At 55.4% G+C, this 22221-nt stretch overlaps 2 protein-coding genes across 11 annotated transcripts in view; both read right to left on the bottom strand.

The window, feature by feature from the left end:
• Window positions 1-6593, bottom strand: part of DNAJC5 (DnaJ heat shock protein family (Hsp40) member C5) — a 41061-nt gene extending 34468 nt beyond the window's left edge. Inside the window, exon 1 of one of the 2 annotated variants that reach the window (XR_004669490.3) lies at window positions 6388-6578. The gene's annotated coding sequence lies outside the window, so the exon portion shown is untranslated. Of the gene's footprint in view, window positions 1-6387 lie in introns of both variants that reach the window. The other variant, XM_034952118.3, reaches the window with a different exon arrangement.
• A 4931-nt stretch (window positions 6594-11524) lies between these two features.
• TPD52L2 (TPD52 like 2) overlaps window positions 11525-22221 on the bottom strand; it is a 28808-nt gene continuing 18111 nt past the window's right edge. For 2 of the 9 annotated variants that reach the window (XM_034952141.3, XM_034952143.3), the window contains 5 exons: window positions 21239-21340; window positions 17984-18010; window positions 16685-16729; window positions 13794-13842; window positions 11525-13197 (listed from right to left, as the gene is read on the bottom strand). In XM_034952141.3, the coding sequence (XP_034808032.1) occupies window positions 13102-13197; window positions 13794-13842; window positions 16685-16729; window positions 17984-18010; window positions 21239-21340 (319 nt within the window). In that variant the 3' untranslated portion in view covers window positions 11525-13101. The remainder of the gene's footprint in view (window positions 13198-13793; window positions 13843-16684; window positions 16730-17983; window positions 18011-21238; window positions 21341-22221) is intronic. The other 7 variants (XM_008962296.5, XM_034952144.3, XM_034952142.3 and 4 more) reach the window with 4 other exon arrangements.

The following is a 22221-nucleotide window of genomic DNA, read 5'->3' as shown; positions in this document are numbered from 1 at the left end:
CCCAATAACAGGAGGAGCAAAATAAAAGCCAGGCAGGGCCGCACACTCCACACACTCCCTCTGCTGAGCTGCAGTCACTCCTCCCGTCAGGCACCTGCAGCCTCGTCCGAGGTAGAAGCCTCTGGCCTGGGCTCGCCTCCACTCTGAGACTGATGTGGAGCGCGCAGACGCAGCCTCTGGCACTTGAATTCAGGTCCTGCTTCTTCAAGGGTCAAGAGTAAGACGGGATATTTTCGTTCTGCAGTTTCACTAGAACACATTTCCACTCTACCTGGTGAAAAAATAGAGGCACAGGGCAGGGAGAGCTCTCCCCGAAGTCAGCCGCGCTCTAGAGACAGCAAGGAGGGCAGGGCACAGGCGATGGGGCTGGGAAGTCGATTCCATCTTCCGACCTGCCAGCATCATGATTTCATAACAGGCACAGAATGCCTCAGAACGCAGACTGAGCACAGTGGCTCATGCCTGTAAACCCAGCACCTTGGGAGGCCAAGGTGGGTTGATTACTTGAGTTCAGGAGTTTGAGACCAGCCTGGACAACATGGTGAAACCCCATCTCTACTAAAAATACAAAATTTAGCTGGGCGTGGTGGCACACGCCTGTAATTCCAGTTACTCAAGAGGCTGAGGCAGAAGAATCACTTGAACCCGGGAGGTGGAAGCGGCAGTGAGACACGATCGTGCCACTGCACTCCAGCCTGGATGACAGAGCGAGACTCCGTCTCAAACAAACAAAGAATCCCTGGACACAGCAATGCAGACACTACATGGCTCTGGACACTTCACCTCGTAAATGATTATTTCTGCTGGTGATACATGTTCAATGTAGAATATTTAAAGGGACAATACAATTATAAACCCATGAAAAATAAGATTCATTCACATCCATATTCAAGGAATCTTCACTAAGCACTCACAACACAACACAAAAATTTAAAAATGTCACTCAGGTTTAATATGTCAAGAATAAATGACAAAGTTCTCTGCCATAGAAATAAGTTTTTTGAAACCATTCATGCAAAATGTAGAATGATGTTGCAACAAAGTTAAATTGTGGCATATGCAGGTCTGTCCTGAGGAGGAAATTATTGATCAATACAGAACTTCCTTTTTTTTTTTTTTTTTTTTTTTGAGACAGTGTCTTGCTCTGTCGCCCAGGCTGGAGTGCAGTGGCGCAATCATGGCTTGCTGCAGCCTCAGCCTCCCAGGCTCAGGTGATCCTACCACCTCAGCCTCCGAGTAGCTGGGACTACAGCTGCATGTCACCATGCCCAGCTAATTGTTTCTAGTTTTAGTACAGATGGGGTTTTGCCATGTTGCCCAGGCTGGTCTTCACTTCTGGACTCTAGCAATCCACCTGCTTCGGCCTCTCAAAGTGCTGGGATTACAGGCATGAGCCACTGCACCAGCCCAGAATTTTCAGAGACATGTCCCAAACCTGGTCTAAGTACTTCTTTCTTTAGAAAATGAGATGCTGGTTGGACGATCACTTGAGTCCAGGAGCTCAAGACCAACTTGGGGCCGGGCTCAGTGGCTCACGCCTATAATCCCAGCACTTTGGGAGGCCAAAGTGGGTGGATCACCTGAGGTCAGGAGTTCAAGACCAGCCTGGCCAACATGGCAAAACCCCATCTCTACTAAAAATACAAAAATTAGCCGGGCGTCATGGCAGGCGCCTGTAATCCCAGCAACCCAGGAGGCTGAGGCAGGAGAATCACTTGAACCTAGGAGGCAGAGGTTGCCATGAGCGGAAACCGTACCGTTGTACTCAAGCCTGGGCGACAGAGTGAGACTCCGTCCCCCAACCAAAAAAAAAAAAAAAAAAAAAAAGGCCGGGCGCAGTGGCTCACACCTGCAATCCCAACACTTTGGGAGGCCAAGGTGGGCGGATCACAAGGTCAGGAGATCGAGACCATCCTGGCTAACACCGTGAAACCCTGTCTCTACTAAAAATACAAAAAATTAGCCTGGCGTGGTGGCGAGCGCCTGTAGTCCCAGCTACTCGGGAGGCTGAGGCAGAAGAATCACTTGAACCCAGGAGGCAGAGGTTGCAGTGAGCCAAGGTCACGCCACCGCACTCCAGCCTGGGTGACAGAATGAGACTCTGTCTCAAAAAGACAAAAGAAAATGAAATGCTGTCCTAATTTCTACAATTTCAATTTGAAATATCAATGCTTGCAAAACTCATACGAATTAAAACAATTTTTATTTCTAATGACCTGTATCTATTAAATGTCTGTGATGTATCAAGAATAAAGCAGAACACACTTCCTCATTAACACACATGCACCCAAAGTTAATGCAAAGGGTGATGAGAGACAAAATCTACACTCAAGGTTGTTGGGTAATCTAATCCTTAAATCTTCTGGGTTGAACTGCCTGTGACTGATAACAGACTAGCTGCTAATCCTCTTCAGGGATGTCATTATCTGAGGGGTCCTGGCATGGCAGTCCCAGCTCCTAGATTAGGGGTAGCATTTTCATAAAACAAGACTATTACTGTTTTTCAGCCTCTTTGTCACTTCTATTTAGGAAGCAGGTGATGAGACACCTTTCATTTACTGCCTCCTTTTTTTTCCCAGCAGGACGCAGGGGAAGCACCACTACCCTCATCTGACAGAACGCAGAGGCTCAGAGTCACAGCGGCCCCAGTCACGTGAGCCCTGATCTTGTCCTCTTTCACGAAGGAAGGCCTAGCACAGATTCTGCTGCCACAGTGGGAAGGCCTATGGCGGGGCAGGAGGTGTGTCTGACAGAAGACGGTGCTTCTTGGACACATCTCAGGACTTTGTGGCACGAGAACGTTCTAATCAGAACATCACGATGAGTCTCACCTTAGAAGCACTGCAGTTTGTTCGTTTGTTTGTTGTGAGAGGGAGTCTCGCTCTGTCGCCCAGGCTGGAGTGCAGTGGTGCTATCTCAGCTCACTGCAACCTCTGCCTCCCGGGTTCAAGCAATTCTCCTGCCTCAGCCTCCCTAGTAGCTGGAATTACAGGTGCCCGCCACCGCACCCAGCTATTTTTGTATTTTTAGTAGAGACAGGGTTTCACCATGTTGGCTAGGATGGTCTCGATCTCTTGATCTCAAGATCTGCCCGCCTCGGCCTCCCAAAGTGCTGGGATTACTGGTGTGAGCCACCGCGCCCGGCCTAGAAGCACTCATTCTAACTGCCCACTTGGAGATAATTGGAGTGTTAAGGGTCTCTTCCCTACATCTTGTGCAGGACTAGTCATCACGTTCCATTTCTCTACAAATGGCTTTTTCTAACCCAGCCCGAGGACCCAGGGGTCTGTTTCCTTACTGGAGAAAAACTGCTTTCATTTGCTGATATAGTTTACCTGCAGCATTACATACTCCTAACTGGGTATCACATTCACCTTACTGCCTGATTTCAGAAGCAAACTCCACCTCAGATAAAATTCTACCTTATCATGACTCCCCGCCCCACTGCATTTTAGTCATTCATTCAACAAACACCTACCGAACTGCTAACCCCAGGCACACACGTGAGCACCTCACATCTGGGCTCTAAGGACAAAACCACCAGCACCTTGTACAGGGCTCTTCCTGGTGATGCCAAATACTTAGAAGAAACCTAGTCTAGAGAAGACTTGAGTTCAAGTTCCAGCTCTGACGATTATTAACAGGGAGACCTTGGGCAAAGGTGCTGGTCACGGAGGCAGCTGCACAACCAGGCTCAGTGGTATCCACCCTCCAAGCAAGGGGAACTGAGGAAAAATGCCTGAGAAACGTGCAGCGTCTGTTCAATCTCTGAACCACGTTAATACAACCATCTTCAGGGATGCAGGAAAGCCCTGAAGCCCACTCACTCTGAGTTAATGTGGGCATGAGGTGGAGGCTGTGGAAAGGACTCCAGAGTCTGCAAGTCACCAAGCAGCCTCTGTGGCTCTGTCACAGCACCACAGCTGAAGGGCCTCATGCTAAGGGGATCAGCCACAGTCACTCTCCGGCAGTCCTCCTGAATTAAGAGCCAGGGAGATCATTCCACCTCACTCTACTTAATTACCAAATGTCACGACGGAGTATAAGGACTAGCATGTAGGGTTTTTCCTGGTCATCAAAGACAAAATTTCTAAAAGCATTATTACCAGTGGCAGATCTGACTTTTTATTTATTTTTATTTATTTGAGACTGAGTCTTGCTCTACCACCCAGGCTGGAGTGCAGTGTGGCGTGACCTTTGCTCACTGCAACCTCCACCTCCCAGGTTCAAGGGATTCTCCTGCCTCAGCCTCCTGAGTAGCTGGGATTACGGACGCCCACCACCACAACCAGCTAATTTTTATTTTTATTTTTTTTATAAGATGGAGTTTTGCTCTTTTTGCCCAGGCTGGAGTGCAGTGGCGCGATCTCGGCTCACTGCAACCTCCGCCTCCTGGGTTCAAGTGATTCTCCTGCCTCAGCCTCCCTAGTAGCTGGGATTACAGGCACACGCCACCACACCCAGCTAATTTTGTATTTTTAGTAGAGATGGGGTTTCACCATGTTGGCCAGGCTAGTCTCGAACTCCTGACTCCAAGTGATCTGTCCGCCTCAGCCTCCTAAAGTGCTGAGATTACAGGCGTGAGCCACTGTGCCCCCAACAGACCTGACTTTTTAGAAACGTTTTAACTTCAAAATAATTATAGATTCAAAGTTGCGAAAAGATTTACAAGCGTCCCATGCACCCTTCCAAGCCACCCCTTACCTGGCTGTCTTTCCTCATTGGGCAGGTGAGAGCTGGTGGCTCTCTGTCCTGACGGCCACCACTCCAGGAACCCTTACCTCTACATGCTCAGTCCTCACCGACAAGGACTTCCGGGTGACAAGGCCAGCACCACGCACAGCTGCTGCTAAGCTCCTCACGTTCATTCACTGAACAAATATTTACTGGGCCCAGATCATGTGCCAGCAACTGTTTTTTTCACAAAACATTCTCTCCACGGACCTTACTAACTCACAGTAAAATATTAAGTATGATAAATGCATTAAGCAGGACACTAGGAGGATTCAGCGCTGTGGGAAAATTAAGCGAGGAAGGGAACTGGGTGGCAAGGCAGGCAGGCAGTCGCCAGGCTAGGGGGTTAAGGAATCAGGCATTCCAGGAAGATCCAAGGACAGAGCATGTGGCTCTGTTCAGAACTAGCAAGGAGGCTGATATGGCAGGTGCAGAGTGAGTCAGGGGCCAGTCTGAGGGTGGGTGGACTCAGACGCTGCAGGCTCATTAACACCCTCGCCAGGGGTGTCCCTCAGAGTCCACACAGCCAGCAACCAGAGCGGGCCCCTACAGCTCTCTGCTGGGCCAGACGCCAGCTGGAGCCACCCCGAGTCCTACAGCACCGACACAAGTGAAAGGGGAACTCAACCGAAACTTCCCCAAAGCCCTTAGATCCAGGCTTCTAATTTCATCTCTTGTTTGACAGACTACTCATTCCTGAAACTCAGCTGACATTTTTTAAAAAGAGAAGCAAATAAACGAACATAAAATCTCAGAAGCTTTGAGTAAACTTTTGCCTTCAGGTAACCATGACAATAGTTGGAGCAATATAACTGTTTTTGTCATTAGAATAGGTTTTTCTAAACAGGCAAATAAGGGCAGACGTGTCTAACCACCATCAAATCTTCCCAACCAAGCCTAAGCCGGAAAACAAAAATAAAGCTGAAATTTTTGCTTCCTTTTCCTGTATGACACAACTGAATGAATTTGAGAAATCATGGCTTCGGCACACGAAAAAGAGAGTCTTTAATCCAGACACTTAACACCAACAAGTTAGAACCTGAACGGATGAGTTCCTAATACTCTCCTTAAGAGTTCAATATAAAGCATGGCTTCAAATGTTTTTATAAAGCGGATAAAACAGGTTTTTTCTAACAAACCAAATGCTTTTTGGAATTTACAACGTCGGAAAGATTAATTTACGATGCGTTACAGAACAATTTTCAATTCCCCGAGCTATAAACACAACGACCCAGGGACTAAATTATCTGCCTCCCTAAGACCAGCGATGGCCCAGCTTCTCCAGTCCTCCCGCAGGAGAGGAGACCCCGGGGGGTTGGGGGCGGCCGCGGGGACCTGGGGGAGCGGAGGGGGCGTCCGGGCCCGGAGAGACCCGCGGAGAGCGCCGCCCCAACCCCCACCACGGTGCTCAGACCCCCGGCCCGGCCCGGCCCGGCTCCCGCAGGCCCCGGCGCCGACCTTCCCGCGCCCCCGCCCCGGCCCAGGCCGCGGCGTCGCAGCAGCTCCGGCCCCGAGCGCCCGCGCAGCCCCGGCCCGGGGGTCGCCGCCATTTGCGGCTCTGGAGTGCCGCCCCCGCCCCCACCCGCGCCCGCCCGCCCGCCTGCCCGGGCCTGACGTGGGCCGACCCGCCCGCCCGACCCGCAGCGAGCTCACCTGCCCGTCCGCCCGCCCGCCCGCCCTCCCGCCGGCTCCGCGGCTCCGCTCTCCGATTCGCGGCGCTGCTGGGCAGCGGCCGACGCACTCCTCAGCCTGGAGACCCCGGGCGGCGGCGGCGGTGGCAGAGGGCGCGGGTGCAGCACCGGCAGCGGAGACGAGCACGCTCACGCACGCACCCGCACCGGCGCGCGCGCTCCCGGAAGGACGTGGGCTCCGGCGTGTCGGAGCCGCGGGTGGGACCGGCTGCGCATGCGCTCAGAGAGCCGAGCGGAGGCTCCGTCCATGAAGGGGCGGAGTCCCGAGTGACAGCCCGGGGCCGAGGCGCCCTGTGGAGGCTCCGCCCATGAGTGGGCGGGGACGAAGCGCGGGGGCGGAGCCAGTCCTCCCAGTCTTCAGGTGGCCGCAGGTGGGTCCCGGGTGGACACGCCATGTGCTGCGGGGAACCGCGCAGAAAGAGAAGCGCAGGGCTTGCTGGTCTTGCAGGTGAGTTTACTCAGCGCTTTAAGTAAGACTGAGAAAACGTAATCGTTCTCATCAAAGAACTCAACAGGGAGCTGGTGGGAGACGGCTGCGGACCGTCGCCCCCGCCCCCACCCGGAGCCACCGTCCTGGGATTGACATTTGCTCACCCCTGGAGCGCCGAGATGGGACGTCCTTCCTTCCTTCCTGTCCAACCACTGAAATGCCGTCGCCAGCGCCCTCCCACCCTCCCGGAATCATCTCCAAACAGCAGCGTGGAGAGGCAGGACGACGAACGTCCACTCCACCTCCCTCTGCCCTTGCCCATCCCGTCGGCCACCCTTCCCTGTCCCTGTAACTGCAGGCGCTCCGCCACTCACTGACGGCCTGCCCCGCGTGGGCTGCCTGGGCCACTTCCCATCCTAGAAGCTCCCAGACCTCTGCGGCCGGTGCTCCTGCCTCCTCGCTTCCACCCTTGCCCGTTTACCTGAGTTCAGTGCGGTCATCTTTTTAAAACAAACCCAGTGGCATCCAAGGCTTCCCATGACACACTGCGTGAAACCCAAATTCTCTCTCAACACGCTCTGGCCTCCTTCCTCTGCCCTCATAACTCACTGCCATAATGCCGGTCTTGAATTGCCAAGCTTGTTCCAGTCTCACAGCCTGGAAGTGTCAGAGCTTGGGAAGCCTCCTAGCAGTCATTAAGCTGCGCAACATCAAGCAGGCAGCAAGAAAAGGCCTATGGAACCCAAGAAGCAGAAAGGCCAGGTTCATATCTACAACTATAGATTCCAAGAGAATGAAATATTTCAGGCCAGAATTGGAGGGATGAGAGAATGAAATGGGCCTGGTACCGATCTCAGATTGAAGCTATATTCCACTTGTGCTGGGAGCTGCAAGAATGAATGAACCAGCCTTAAATGAGTCCCTCTGAGACCTAGCAGTTCCACTTTAGGGACATTCTTCCAAAGAAAATATTCCTAAATACAGAAAAAGGTATATGCACTGAAATATTCATGAAGGCACTATTTTTAATAGCGAGAATGGAAACCTGCCCAACTGCACAAGTGAGCACTCAAATGGAATAATATAGTTACTGAAATGTATACAACGGGACCCATGGCTCACGCCTGGAATCTCAGCACTTTGGTAGACCAAGGCAGGAAGATCACTGGAGCCCAGGAGTTTGAGACCTGCCTGGACAACATAGTGAGACCCCCATCTCTACAAAAAAATTTTTTTTTAATTGGCCCGGCCACAGTGGCATGCATGCCCCTGTAGTCCCAGCTACTCAGGAGGCTGGATCGGGTGGGAAGTCAAGGCTGTAGTAAGCCATGATTGTGCCACTGCATTCCTGCCTGGGTGACAGAGCAAGACCCCATCTCTTATTTAAAAAGAAGAAAAAAAGAAAGATAATGTGTAGAAAGGCTACACAGGAGCAAAGAACTCCTGAAACTAAAATGAGCACGATGCATGATATGTAAAAAGTATATTATCACACATATATCTATCCATGAACACTCCAGCCTGCCTGGAGAAAATAAGACAGGAAGGTACGCCCGGGCACAGTGGCTCACACGTGTAATCCCAGCACTTTGGGAGGCCGGGGTGGGCGGATCACCTGAGGTCAGGCGTTCAAGACCAGCCTGGCCAACATGGCAAAACCCTGTCTCTACTAAAAATACAAAAATTAGCTGGGCGTGGTGGCATGCCCCTGTAAATCCCATCTGCTCGCGAGGCTGAGGCAGGAGCATCGCTTGAGCCCAGGAGGTGGAGGTTGCAGTGAGCTGAGATTGCACCACTGCACTCCAGCCTGAGCGACAGAGTGAGACCCTGTCTCAAAAAAAAAAAAAAAAAAAAAGAAGACAGGAAAGTTGACAGTGGCTACAGTTGGGAAGACTCTGATGTTTACCTCTGATACATCAGGCCCAGTGCTAAGTGCTTTATAAGGTTAAGCCCTTCAATATGATGAGGCAGATACCATTACCCTCACTCTGAGAAGAGGGGACTGAGCCTTCAGGCATTGCTGCCCGCTCCTCAGGTCCACTTACTCCACTTGCTCCATCCTCGAAGCTCTCCAAGCGCTTCACCTCGTCAAACACGAGCCAGTGACAGGGGAATCTGTCTTCCCCAACAAATGGGTTGCAAAGTCCTTGAGCACTGGGTCCACATCAGATTCACCCTTGTACCCCACAAAACCTAGCAGACTCTTACCCGCAGGGCAGTTACAGTATCTGTTCAATAAATGAAGAACACATGAACTCATTCCAAAATAAATTAGTGTAAATCTTGACTGCAGGCGGCAATAGTGCATTTCACCCTTTATTGGTACCAGCTCCCTGCTATATTGGGGCTTATGTACCATACAATTCGAGGTCACCTAACTTTCCCTGCTCTTACATCTGGGGTGAGCCCAGCTACCTCTGACCTCCAAAGGAAGACTGGTGCTCCCACTAAAGTAGTTTTCCAATGGGAACTCCAAAGACTAGGAATGGATACATGCAAAGCGCCAGACCAGGGGCAGAGTGGAGGTTCCCCCTCAAGGGTCTTTTTCTTTTTCTTTTTTTTTTTTTTTTTTTGAGACAGAGTCTCGCTTTATCGCCCAGGCCGGAGTGCAATGGCGTGATCTCGGCTAACTGCAACCTCCACCTCCCGGGTTCAAATGATTCTCCTACCTCAGCCTCCTGAGCAGCTGGGATTACAGGCACCGCCACCACACCTGGCTAATTTTTGTATTTTTAGTAGAAACAGGGTTTCACCATGTTGGCCAGGCTGGTCTCAAACTCATGACCTCAGGTAATCTGCCTGCCTCGGCCTCCCAAAGTGCTGGGATTACAGGCGTGAGCCACCGCGCCCAGCCGCCCCTTAAGAGTCTGTGCAGATGATGCAGTGAGCACTCTGGAGCGTGTTGCTGGGAAGGAGGAGCAAAGTGCAGAACACTGTATGCCTTTGTTTGACCGAGGAAGGGAAGGGAATGAGAACACACCTTCATATGTGCTTGCTTTTGCGTGAAACACACTGGGAGGATGAGCAGTAAGTCATGGCAGAGGGTGGGTGGGGAGCAGAGCCTGTTTCTGAGCATGGCTTTGCATCCAGTTTTGACTTTAGAATCCTGTAAATTACCTTAAAACACCTAACAACAAAGCAGCCCTTGCACCACCGTGGGACGTCCTGGAGTCACACGTGCACTTGTCTAACCCGCAGAAGCAAACGTCCTGCACAGCGGCAGGTGGATCCTTCCTGTGGCAGCTGCTGTCAGAGCCCGGCCTGAGGGAGGGCCCTGCTTCATTTCACCTGTGCCATCTTGGCTGCTCTTCTGACCTGAGCCAAATAGTCCAAACTTGCCCTGTTAATTCAGCACTTGAGGGGCTTCAGGTACCCACTGTTATTCCAAATGGTCCCCTCATCCCTAGAACGAGGTCAAGCCTTTGAAGGCCGTTGAGCCTGGAGTAACACGACCCCCTGACAGCCATCACGTGCCAGCCCAGGTAGTGGGACCTCGCCCACTTCCACCCACTTCCGCCCGGCAGGCTCCCCGCACTTGTGTCTGATGCAGCCTAGCTCTTCACCTGAGGCAAGAGGGCCAGCACGCAGCTTTACCAATGCACAGCACTCTATACTACAACTTTTTTTTTTTTTTTTGAGACAGAGTCTCGCTCTGGTCACCCAGGCTGAGTGCACTGGTGCGATCTCGGCTCACCGCAACCTCCACCTCTCGGGTTCAAGCAATTCTCCTGCCTCAGCCTCCTGAGTAGCTGGGATTACAGGCGCCCGCCACTGCGCCTAGCTAATTTTTGTATTTTTAGCAGAGACGGGGTTTCACCATCTTGGCCAGGCTGGTCTCGAATTCCTGACCTCGTGATCCACCTGCCTCAGCCTCTCAAAGTGCTGGGATTACAGGCATGAGCCACGACACCCAGCCTACAACTATTACCACTGTTTTTTTGAGACAGGGTCTCAATCTCACCCAGACTGGAGTGCAGTGGCATGATCATAGCTCACTTGCAATCTCAACCTTCTGGACTCAAGGGACCCCCCCACCTCAGCCTCCTGAGTAGCTGGGACTACAGGTGTGCACCACCACACTCGGCTAATTATTTCACTTTTTTGTAGAGTCAGGGCCTGGCTACGATGCTCAAGCTGGTGTCAAACTCCCAGGCTCAAGTGATCCTCCCATCTTGGCCTTCCAAAGTCCTGAGCTTACAGACATGAGCCACCACACCCAGCCTACTGTTTTTAGTTGAGATGGAATCCCGGTATGCTGCCCAGGCTGGTCCTGAACTCCTGGGCTCAGGTGATCTGCCTCACCCTCCAGAATGGCGGGGACTACAGGTGTGCTCAGCAGCAGCTCAGTGCTTGCAGGGGCAGCTGGCGAAGCCTCTGGAGCTCCCGGCCCAACCTGGAGCCTGGTGAGCTCCTCCTCCACCTCCTGGGGCTCAGTTTCAACTCCTCTTCCCAAGACGCTGGGTCTGACCTCACAGGTTGGCCATATACCATTCTGCCCTCACAGCTGGCTCCCCTTGTCCCAGCATTGAGGACCTGCCCTTTGTCTTTAGCACTGTCCCCTGCCTGCCTCTCCCAAGGGTGTGGACTCATTAGGGCAGGTACCGTGTGCCGGTTCATTTACCACTCTTATCATGGTCCTGAATGATACATCACACAAGCCGAGGCGGACTTTCCCCCAAAGGAATGCTTTATTGACAAATTACCCATTATTATAATAACTTTAAGGAAAAGATACATCGGTCAACACCCGCACAACCTGCCTTCTCACCACACCCCACAGGCCGATTTTAACCCTGGACGAAGGGCACCGAGCGCTGGGCTTCCCTGGCCCCTGCATCTCTGTCGTGTGTGGAGTGCCATCCCCAAGGGTGTCTGAACTGTCCGGGGACACGGCTGTCAGAGGACACTTGCTCTACCGAACAGGACACCTTGAGCTGAGCAGCCCTTCCCCTCCCGGGAGTGGCAGAGCCGGGCACACCACAGGCAGGCCCCCAGTGTCCTGCCAAGAGCCACTAAGGCACAGAGCTCCCCCTGCAGACCATGCCATCGGACATGCAGGGCCCTGGTGTGCGACAGAGGCTGCTGGGGTGTGACCATTTAGTAACGGGAAGAGATCTTTGTAGCTCCTGAGAAAAAGACAACAGCAATCCTGGCTGATGCCCACGCCCCACCCTCCACCTGACCTGTGGGGTCGTTTCATCCCAAGTACAGCAAGCAGGAGGGTTGGAGTCACTGACGAATGCGAGTCGGGCCAGGCCCATGCAAAGGCAGCACTGAGAAGGGGGGCACAGTTCTTTTAAAGGGTGCTAAAGACAGGGTTTTCCTTCTCTTGGCCCCTCCCATTCCCAGAGGCTCAAGAGCCCTTTAGGGCAGGGCACGGGAGCCAGCGGGAGCTGCCACGGTTGAGAAGAGAAGCAGGTTTTGTACACTGGGATGGAGTGTGCGTGAAATAAAACACCTCAACTGGAAGAGGCTGCCACGCAGGCCAGGTGTAAAATTCCACACAATGCTCACAACCATTAAGGAACCCTCATCTATATACATATAAAAATTAGAAAGAAATAAAGCATAAGGCAATGTAAGGCTTGTATTTCAGCTTGAGTCCAAAGAAATAATATTCTATGAGGCTAAAGCTGCTTTGCCTAATTTAAACTTTTTGAAAAGTCCACTGCATTTAAAAAATAATGAATTTGCTTCCGTTAAAGCTAGATTCGCGTAACAATCAGGCAGCTGCTGAGGGTCAGTTTCCTTTCTGGGGGTCTCAGAAAATGGACAGTTTTCCCGTTCGGCATTTTGAGATAAAAAATTGTGTAACAGGTAGGACTTGCTGGGTGATTGCATTCCTTCTGTGAGTCAGGGAAGGAGGAGGAGGATGCCACTTATTTTATGCTTAGAACTCTTCAATCCTTCAACATTCTGATGGGCCAACATGATTCCCAAAGGGAGCCTGGGCTTTGGCTCAATATTCTTTCAAACCCTCCGCCCTGTCCACTTCCTGCACCCCTAGGAAGGACAGCACAGTGATCTGTTTCATCTACAAACGTGAGTGTAAAACATCTGTGTACAAGCCTGTGTTCTTCAAATTCATGCGAACGCGGCAGCCACATCTCCGCGTGGATGGGCAGGACTGTCCTCAGGGCCGGCTCTGCTCATCCGCCCTGGCTGGCTGCTCCGCTGAACAGAGCTGCGGCTGTGATGCTGAGGCTGGGTTGCGTGTGCTCTGCAGCGGGTGAAGCAACCACAGGCTTAGAAAGGTGCGGGATCCGACAGGGGCTTGTCACCACTCCCCGCTGAGGAAGGGAGGCTGTCACTGCCGTTCTCTCTGTCACCCACAACCTTAGACTACAGGAGAGAAAAGATGAAGACAGAAAAACCTGAGACAGAGCACACAACACAAGGCAGATCCCAGGCCCATGCTCAATGCTCTACAAAAGCTTATGTAACACGAACACTGCTCAGCAGGGACAGGGAGCAAATCACGGACGGGCACCAGCCCGAACAGGTCTCCAGAGAACGATGCCAAATGAAGACAGTGAATGCCAAAAAGCTGCACACTGTATCGTTCCATTTACGTGACATTCTTGAAATGACACAATTATACAAAGGGAGAGTGGACTAGGGGTTGCCGGGGGTAGGGCGGGAGGAAGGTCAGCATGGCCAAGAAGGTACCAGGAAGGGCAGTGGGGACCAGGAAGGGCAGTGTGGAGGCGTTCTGTGTCCTGAGTCAGTGCCAATGTCCTGGTGGGGAGGCTGCACTACAGGATTTTCCAAGATGTCATCACAGGAGAGAACTGTGTAAAAGGCACAAGGAACCTCTCTGCATTACTTCCCACAACTGTATGTGAGTCTACGATGACTAAATGACTAATAATAAACAAGTTGCTGTAAGTAACAGGTCACACCTTCCCAAGACCATCAAACAGTCCAGGTACAATTACCTTTATGGTCCCAACTCGGTCCTCAAACGACTTGAAGGTCGCAGAGTTCCTTTAAAGAGAGAGGGAAGAGTGTCGGTGTCAAGAGGAGAGGGTTGTGCTGCTCTCCTAACTCGGAAGGGCCTCAGGGTTAGGGCCAGCCTCCAAAGGGTCCCTAACAACATCCCAAGATCTCATGGCAAAACTGTGAGACAGCCAGGTCATTCCGGAGACTCCCCAGGTCAAAAGTGAGGTCAGCCATGCCCAAAAACCACAGGGACAGGTCCAGACGTCACACAAGGCAACTGGAAACCCCTTGACTGTGCAGCTGGGGAGATGTCGGCCCCTCTCTGTCATACCCTACAGGGACACCCCGGGCTCTCGTACTGAGGTTATGAAAAGTCTGTGCAGTTGGGGGGCTGTCGGCCCCTCTCTGCTGTCCCCTACAGGGACACCCCGGGCTCTCGTACTGAGGTTATGAAAAGTCTGTGCAGTTGGGGGGCTGTCGGCCCCTCTCTCCTGTCCCCTACAGAGACACCCCGGGCTCTGGTACTGAGGTTATGAAAAGTCTGTGCAGTTGGGGGGCTGTCGGCCCCTCTCTGCTGTCCCCTACAGGGACACCCTGGGCTCTTGTACTGAGGTTATGAAAAGTCTGTGCAGTTCTTCATGCACATCTCTCAGAGAAGCGAACGGAAGACCAAGGACACTTCTGGGACAGCAGAGTGATAAGGAGACAAGAGGAGAAAGCAGGCCAGCTCCATCCCACTCAGTCCCTCCCACACAAACAGATACCCCTCCCAGGCCCGGGGCCTCTAGAGGCCAGCACGTCTGCGACACCCAGCCAGAGTCCCCACAAGGAGAACAGGGCTCTCCTGAGAATCAGGGCGGTGCCTGACGGCGCAGGCACAGAATAGGGACCACAGTTCTGGGCTCTCCTGAGAATCAGGGTGGTGCCTGACAGGCACAGAATAAGGACCACAGCTCTGGGTGTTTCCGTGAAGGCTGAGACCGTGAAGTGTCCTGAGTGACAGCCCACCAGGGCAAGTGCCAGGATCTGTGTGGGAGCCCCTCGAACCCCACGTGCCGGGATCTGTGTGGGAGCCCCTCGAACCCCACGTGCCGGGATCTGTGTGGGAGCCCCTCGAACCCCACGTGCCGCGATCTGTGTGGGAGCCCCTCGAACCCCACGTGCCGCGATCTGTGTGGGAGCCCCTCGAACCCCGCGTGCCGGGATCTGTGTGGGAGCCCCTCGAACCCCGCGTGCCGGGATCTGTGTACGAGCCCCTCGAACCCCGCGTGCCGGGATCTGTGTGGGAGCCCCTCGAACCCCACGTGCCGGGATCTGTGTGGGAGCCCCTCGAACCCCACGTGCCGGGATCTGTGTGGGAGCCCCTCGAACCCCACGTGCCGGGATCTGTGTGGGAGCCCCTCGAACCCCACGTGCCGGGATCTGTGTGGGAGCCCCTCGAACCCCACGTGCCGCGATCTGTGTGGGAGCCCCTCGAACCCCGCGTGCCGGGATCTGTGTGGGAGCCCCTCGAACCCCGCGTGCCGGGATCTGTGTACGAGCCCCTCGAACCCCGCGTGCCGGGATCTGTGTGGGAGCCCCTCGAACCCCGCGTGCCGGGATCTGTGTGGGAGCCCCTCGAACCCCACGTGCCGGGATCTGTGTGGGAGCCCCTCGAACCCCACGTGCCGGGATCTGTGTGGGAGCCCCTCGAACCCCGCGTGCCGGGATCTGTGTGGGAGCCCCTCGAACCCCACGTGCCGGGATCTGTGTGGGAGCCCCTCGAACCCCACGTGCCGGGATCTGTGTGGGAGCCCCTCGAACCCCGCGTGCCGGGATCTGTGTGGGAGCCCCTCGAACCCCGCGTGCCGGGATCTGTGTGGGAGCCCCTCGAACCCCGCGTGCCGCGATCTGTGTGGGAGCCCCTCGAACCCCACGTGCCGCGATCTGTGTGGGAGCCCCTCGAACCCCACGTGCCGGGATCTGTGTGGGAGCCCCTCGAACCCCGCGTGCTGGGATCTGTGTACGAGCCCCTCGAACCCCGCGTGCTGGGATCTGTGTGGGAGCCCCTCGAACCCTATGTGCCGGGATCTGTGTGGGAGCCCCTCGAACCCCACGTGCCGGGATCTGTGTGGGAGCCCCTCGAACCCCACGTGCCGGGATCTGTGTGGGAGCCCCTCGAACCCCACGTGCCGGGATCTGTGTGGGAGCCCCTCGAACCCCACGTGCCGGGATCTGTGTGGGAGCCCCTCGAACCCCACGTGCCGGGATCTGTGTGGGAGCCCCTCGAACCCCGCGTGCCGGGATCTGTGTGGGAGCCCCTCGAACCCCGCGTGCCGGGATCTGTGTACGAGCCCCTCGAACCCCGCGTGCCGGGATCTGTGTGGGAGCCCCTCGAACCCCGCGTGCCGGGATCTGTGTGGGAGCCCCTCGAACCCCGCGTGCCGGGATCTGTGTGGGAGCCCCTCGAACCCCGCGTGTCGGGATCTGTGTGGGAGCCCCTCGAACCCCGCGTGCCGGGATCTGTGTGGGAGCCCCTCGAACCCCGCGTGCCGGGATCTGTGTGGGAGCCCCTCGAACCCCACGTGCCGGGATCTGTGTGGGAGCCCCTCGAACCCCACCCCACCCACTGCAGGCAGCCAGGGTCAGGACTTGGAAAGGACACGGCCCAGTTTGACACAAGGATCTCCTCTGGAGGCTGCAGGTGAAGAGCCTGACCCCCTACCAGCTCTTCCTCGTCAGCCTAGAGGGGGTCTTTACCAGCCCTTAGCCATCAGAGGTTGCCAAGGGAATGGAGTCCTCAATTAATCCAGGAATATGGGAAGGGCAAGGTGTAACCGGCGGGAGCCGCCCCAACCCCCACCAGAGACACCCGGCTCTGGAGCCGCAGCGAGCAGGCATACATTACCTCATGGCTGGCATACTTATTGAGTGGCGGATGGAGTAGCTGCTGCTTGGAAGCATGGCAGAAGCAGAGAAGGAAGCAAGAGTTAACACCAAGATCCACACACAACCCCAACTTGGCAGGGATGGGCAGAGCTGGGATTCCCCTACTCCCAGCAGTTGGAGCGAGCTGCCTGCCCCTCCACACAATGCCCCCGAAGGAAACTCGACCCCAGGGTCCTCCCTTGGCCTCACGGGGGGCACCCCAAGTTGCCCAGCGCATAGCACTGGGAGGGGGGAGAGCACTGCCATAGGAAGCTGTGAGGAGACCAGGCCTGGGCTTTTGAAAAGTATTTGGTACAAACAGCCTTCAGATGTCCTTACTTGACTTCGGCAAGTAAGGACCTTTTGGCAAAAGAGAAACCACCAAGTCAAGTAAAAACACAAGAAATCACAGATTGTTCTGGGCCTGGCTCTAGACCTCCCGGTTCCAGCAGAAGGGCACGTGCTGGTGGCGCCCCGGCTTGGCCTAGAGGAGCTTGCTCTGGTCTGCAGGAGGGCCCTTTGGGAGGCACACCTACGGGCTCTCGGGTAATAAACAAGACAAAACTCCATCTGAAGGAAAACAAGGAAACAGGACAGATGTTGAACAGGAAGGTGGTGAGAGTCGGCACAGCCCTCCCATGTGAAAAGGCTCCTTTTGAGGGCCCGGCGCAGTGGCTCACGCCGGTAATCCCAGCACTTTGGGAGGCCGAGGCAGGCGGATCACGAGGTCAGGAGATTGAGACCATGCTGGCCAACATGGTGAAACCCCGTCTCTACTAAAAATACAAAAAATTAGCCGGGCGTGGCGGCGGGCGCCTGTAGTCCCAGCTACTCGGAGAGGCTGAGGCAGGAGAATGGCATGAACCTGGGAGGCGGAGCTTGCAGTGAGCCGAGATCACGCTGCTGCACTCCAGCCTGGGCGACAGAGCTAGACTCCGTCTAAAAAAAAAAAAAAGGCTCCTTTTCAGGAGTAAACTCAGGCCTGGACGCCAGGCCAGTTATTCACAGACCCGGCAGCAGGCGGCCTGTGAGCCTGGTGGGAAGCACGAGGAGGGGACACAGAAGGGCCGGGGGGTTCCGGGGGGCCTCTGCGTCAATCCCACGCTGCTGCTTTGTTCCCTGAGATGCAGCAACCGCCTGGCTGGCACTGCTGTCCTGGAAGGGGTGATCCCACTTTCACTGCCCTCTACTAGCACAGCCGCCCATGGGCCCTGCCGGAGTCCACCCTGCCCCAATTCAGAGAAAAGTCTTCCGCAGGTGTGTCCAGGCTCAGCCTTACCTAAAGGAGTGTGAAAATGGATGAGCCCTGGAAGGTGGCAGCAGGAGAGAAGAGGAAACGAAGTGTAAGCAAGGGAGGCCAGCACCCACTCACAGCCCTCCTCGGGGAGCCCCAGGGGAGGCCCCCTGCTCGTGCTCAGTCAGGCCCAGCAGGGGAAGACCCTCCAGGATGGCTCCTCCAGTCCGCACACCACCAGGGAGAGCAGCACTGTCTCCAGTCTCCTCAAGTCCTGACTCAACAGGAGGCTCTCGCAAACTCATGACTAGCAACTGCTCAGCCTCACGGCTGTGCCCAAGAGGCCCCTGGGTCCACACCCTGTCCACGCCTTATGCCCCAAGGCACACCTGTTTGGAGAAGCCACAGCACCTGGAGCACAACCGGCCCCATCCAGCAGCACAAAGGTGTGAAATGTGCCACAGCATGACAGCTGGGCTTGGCCAGCTCCACAGAACGAGAGCGGCCCGTGTTCCCCAAATCACGTCAGCTGAGGGAGCACACGCACCATGGGAGGATGTGGGACACCCTTGGCGCCGAGCATTTCTGCTCTGCGCTCCATCCATGCCCGCAGACGCCAACCTGGAAACCTGTGTGTCCAAGGGCAGCTGCTGCCACTCACTGCAGCCAGGCCCACTCCGACACGGAGGGAGCCACTGAAGAACTGAGAAACACTCAACTCGCCCGAGGTCCTGAGAGGGCCGATGCCTCATCTGAGACCACGGAGTCAGACGGTGACCTGACCCTGGTGTAAACCCCGCACTCTGACCTGAATCCAGTTCCCTTCCTCCCATCCCCATCACCCATGCCCCAGGGCACATCAAAGGCCTCACAGACCGGGGCTGCCCTGGGACAGGCCCATCATGGACACGGGCGTTGGGCAGCTGTCCAGAGGGGCTTCCGCCCAAGAGTTAGCAGGGGTCCGCCGGGGTTCATCCAGCCCTGAACTCATGACATAAACCTCCCAGAACCCAATTTTCACTTTCAGGAAGTAGTGAGCTCTTAACCTCAGTCTCTAAGTCAAGAGGTGAATGGGCCCAGACCTCAGAAACCACCTGTGACTGCTTGGGGAGATGATGGGGATACACCAGGGGCTCCAGACGTCAGAGTTCCCACCACCACTACAAACATAAACGGAGGAGCAAGCAGGGCAAGACACACCAGCAAACAGGACCCTCCACGGGCACCGTGAACACGGCCAGACAACTGGAGCGAGCTGGCTCGTCCCAGGTCAGCCTGAGGCCCCGCTCACCCAGCTGGCCCCACGTACCAGGGCACACGTGCAAACACGTGGCACAGTGTGGCTGGGCACACTGACAGCTGTGCCAGCGTCACTGCAACAGGAACTCTGCTCACTGCCAGCCATGCCCTGAGGCTACACGACACAGGGGACAGCTGCCAACCCCAGGACTGAGCAGAGAGCGAAAGCCTTTCTCCCCATCAGAGAAGGAGGAGCAGACAGAGAACAAGGACCATGTCCCTGTGCTTCCAGAGAAAAAGAGGCCATACAAACAAATGCCCAGATCAAAACCCCAGGACTGGCTTGTGCACGGCTATTCCAATCAGTGCCAAGGGCTCCACGTGCCCCTTGGATTTCCACCACGATGCTCTGAACAAACTCAAAAGGGAGTGTGGACACTAAGAGTGGGCAAACGCCTCCTGATGGCCGGCATAATTTAGGCACAACAAACACCTGTTACTTCCTGAAGATGCTCTGTGGTGAGACCAGCATTTTCGGGAAGAAAACAGCCCTGCGAGGCTGAGTTCAGCTGAAACTCAGGGGGTCCCTCCTGGGTCCAAAGCTCAGCAGTGGTAGGGAAGACCTGCATTTGTAGGGTGCCCCACAAGGACCCCCCAAGTCACAGCTGCTGGGGAGTGTGGAGCCTTGGGCGTGTGAGGGTGCACAGAGGAAACACACACATTGCGTAGTGATGACTGCAGCTTCTCCAGAGGTTTAAAACTTCTCGAAATAGAAGTTGCAGGGATGGGAAGGTAGATTACCTCAAAAAAAAAAAACAAAAATAAAAGTGGGCACAGCTCCTGGGCAGTGGCCATCCCCTCTGCTTGGCAGGGTGGGTCCCTGGGTGTGTGTGGCCGTCTGTGTCCCGGCCTGTGGCTTAGTGGTCAGGGGAAAGCACTGGCGCAGGACGACCCCCACCTGGCAACCACAGGCGGGGAGGCAGGACACACCTAACCTAAGGCAGGCAGGCAGGCAGGCAGGCAGGCAGGCAGGCAGGCAGGCAGGCAGGGAGGCAGGGAGGCAGCCCAGCAGGAGATGTACGTATCTCTGAATCCTGCAGAGGCCACAAGAGGGGAAGAGGGGAGGGCTGGGTGGGGTCAGCACTGTGCTCCACACACCGGTCCTCTAGGAAGCCTGCACCCATCTTTGCCAGGATTGGGTCAGAGCTACAGGGAGGCGCTCCCTGAGATCCAAAAGCCAGCAGACCAGTTCTGAGAATGGGAAAGGGGTCAGGGCAGGGTGGGCAGCAGCACCCAGAAGTTGGGGCCAGGATGCTGTTGATGGTGACAACCTGTATCATCCACTCCTACAACCCCTGTGAAAGAAGGCGTGCCCGAGGCCCAGCTGGGGTGCCCAGCCAGGAGGTAGCCCAGCCAAGCATCATACCCAGGCTTCTGGCTCAATCCCCTCATCACCATGCTGTAGTCAGGGAGCCTAGAACAGGGAAGGAAGAGCAAACATGCCAGCCACAAAGCGCCGGCCCCCTGCTCACTCCTTGGCCCCAGCCCTGCTTGCTGAGGGACCTCTGACGACCAGGAGGCTTTCACCAGCCTCTGGGAGAGAAGGCTCATTCAGGGCCTCCTGGCATCTGACTGTACTTTCTGAGACCTGGGAAACAACCTGAGGAAGTACCACACCGAGCCCCTGTCCTAGAGATGGTGGAGGACTGCCATCCCACGCTGACCTGACTCTGACCCCCGGGCTGGAGTCGCTGCCTCTCAGTGAAGCTTCAAGGTGCAGACTCCTCCCTCACCAACCCCGAGCACCACAAGTTACCCAACAGCACTGGCAGCCAACCCTCCTTGAAGAACACAGCAACGGCAGAAAAGCAGCCAACGGGGATGGACGAACCTCCCAGGCAAGGGTCTGCACACAGACTGGTCGGGGCCATGATGGATGGCCACATCCCTGAGCCAGTGCATCTGAGCCCTGATCTCCAGGCAGGCTTCCTGTAGCACCTCCAACACCTCACCTCACTCCTGGCCAGGTCTCAGGGCAGCAGAGTCAGGGTTGCGTCTCACCTCATGTCTCCAAGCTTCCTGCTGATGGCAGAGCCCACTGTGGACAGGGCAGCTGAAGTCTTCTGTCCTGCCTGTGAAAGAGTTTCCTGAGTCTTCTTGTAGCTGGAAGACACACCAGTTAAATCAACCAGACAGCATGGGCGGGTTACCACCCACAGCCAAGCAAACAAAGCACTGGGAGCACGCCCGAGGAAAACTGAGGAAAGGAGCTGGGCCAAGGGGTGGACACTCGCCAGGTGTCTACGGAGGGGGTGCAGGCCCAGAGCCCCTCGGCCCCCAGAGGCCCCTGCGGTGAGGAGCCGCCTGTGCGTTGCTCGCTCACTGAGCTCTCGGCGACCCTGCCGAGTCTCGGCCCCCCAGCCCTGCAATGACGCTGCTTTCTCATCTCACAACCCAATTTCACCCCCTTGCCTGATACCCACTAAGCTCGCTTTCCTGTCTTCTCACAGCCCCTCTGACTACAGAGAACACGCCCCATTTGCCTGCTAGAGCGGACGGGCCCCCTGAGGTGCACGCCTGGCAGGCAGTGCCAGAGCAGAAAGGCCTCTCAGTGCCCTGACCGGCCCATGCGTGCAAGTTTCCCTTTTCTCTTCCCAAATGAGACTGTGCTGAGGGGAGAAAATGCAAGCTCAACCATGTCTGTGGGGAACGAGCGTCACAGAGTGGCCATGCAGCCCGCAAGGTGCCCCTGCTCCAGACGACGGGGCCCCGTGTGCCTTCAGAACATCGGACAGTTCCATTCCCAGGCCTCTTTTGACAGTGCAAGGGTCTGTCCTGGCCCCTAGTGAAGGCCCCGCTTCTATCCCCTCCAGCTCCCTCCAGTGTCCACCCACATGGGTACATCCCATCAAAGCAAAGCTCTAGGGCCTTGGCGTCTGCAGGACAGGCAAAGGGCAGCAGGCAGGATGCTGTGGCTGCAGGGATACTGTTGGGCCCACCATGACAGTCAACACCTGAAGTCGCTGGCCCTCATCCAGCTGCCA

This window comes from Pan paniscus, chromosome 21 (genome assembly GCF_029289425.2).
Source record: "Pan paniscus chromosome 21, NHGRI_mPanPan1-v2.0_pri, whole genome shotgun sequence".
Taxonomy (NCBI): Eukaryota; Metazoa; Chordata; class Mammalia; order Primates; family Hominidae; genus Pan; species Pan paniscus.
The sequence above is the reverse complement of the archived record's forward strand: the minus strand, read 5'-3'. Positions and strand labels throughout refer to the sequence as shown.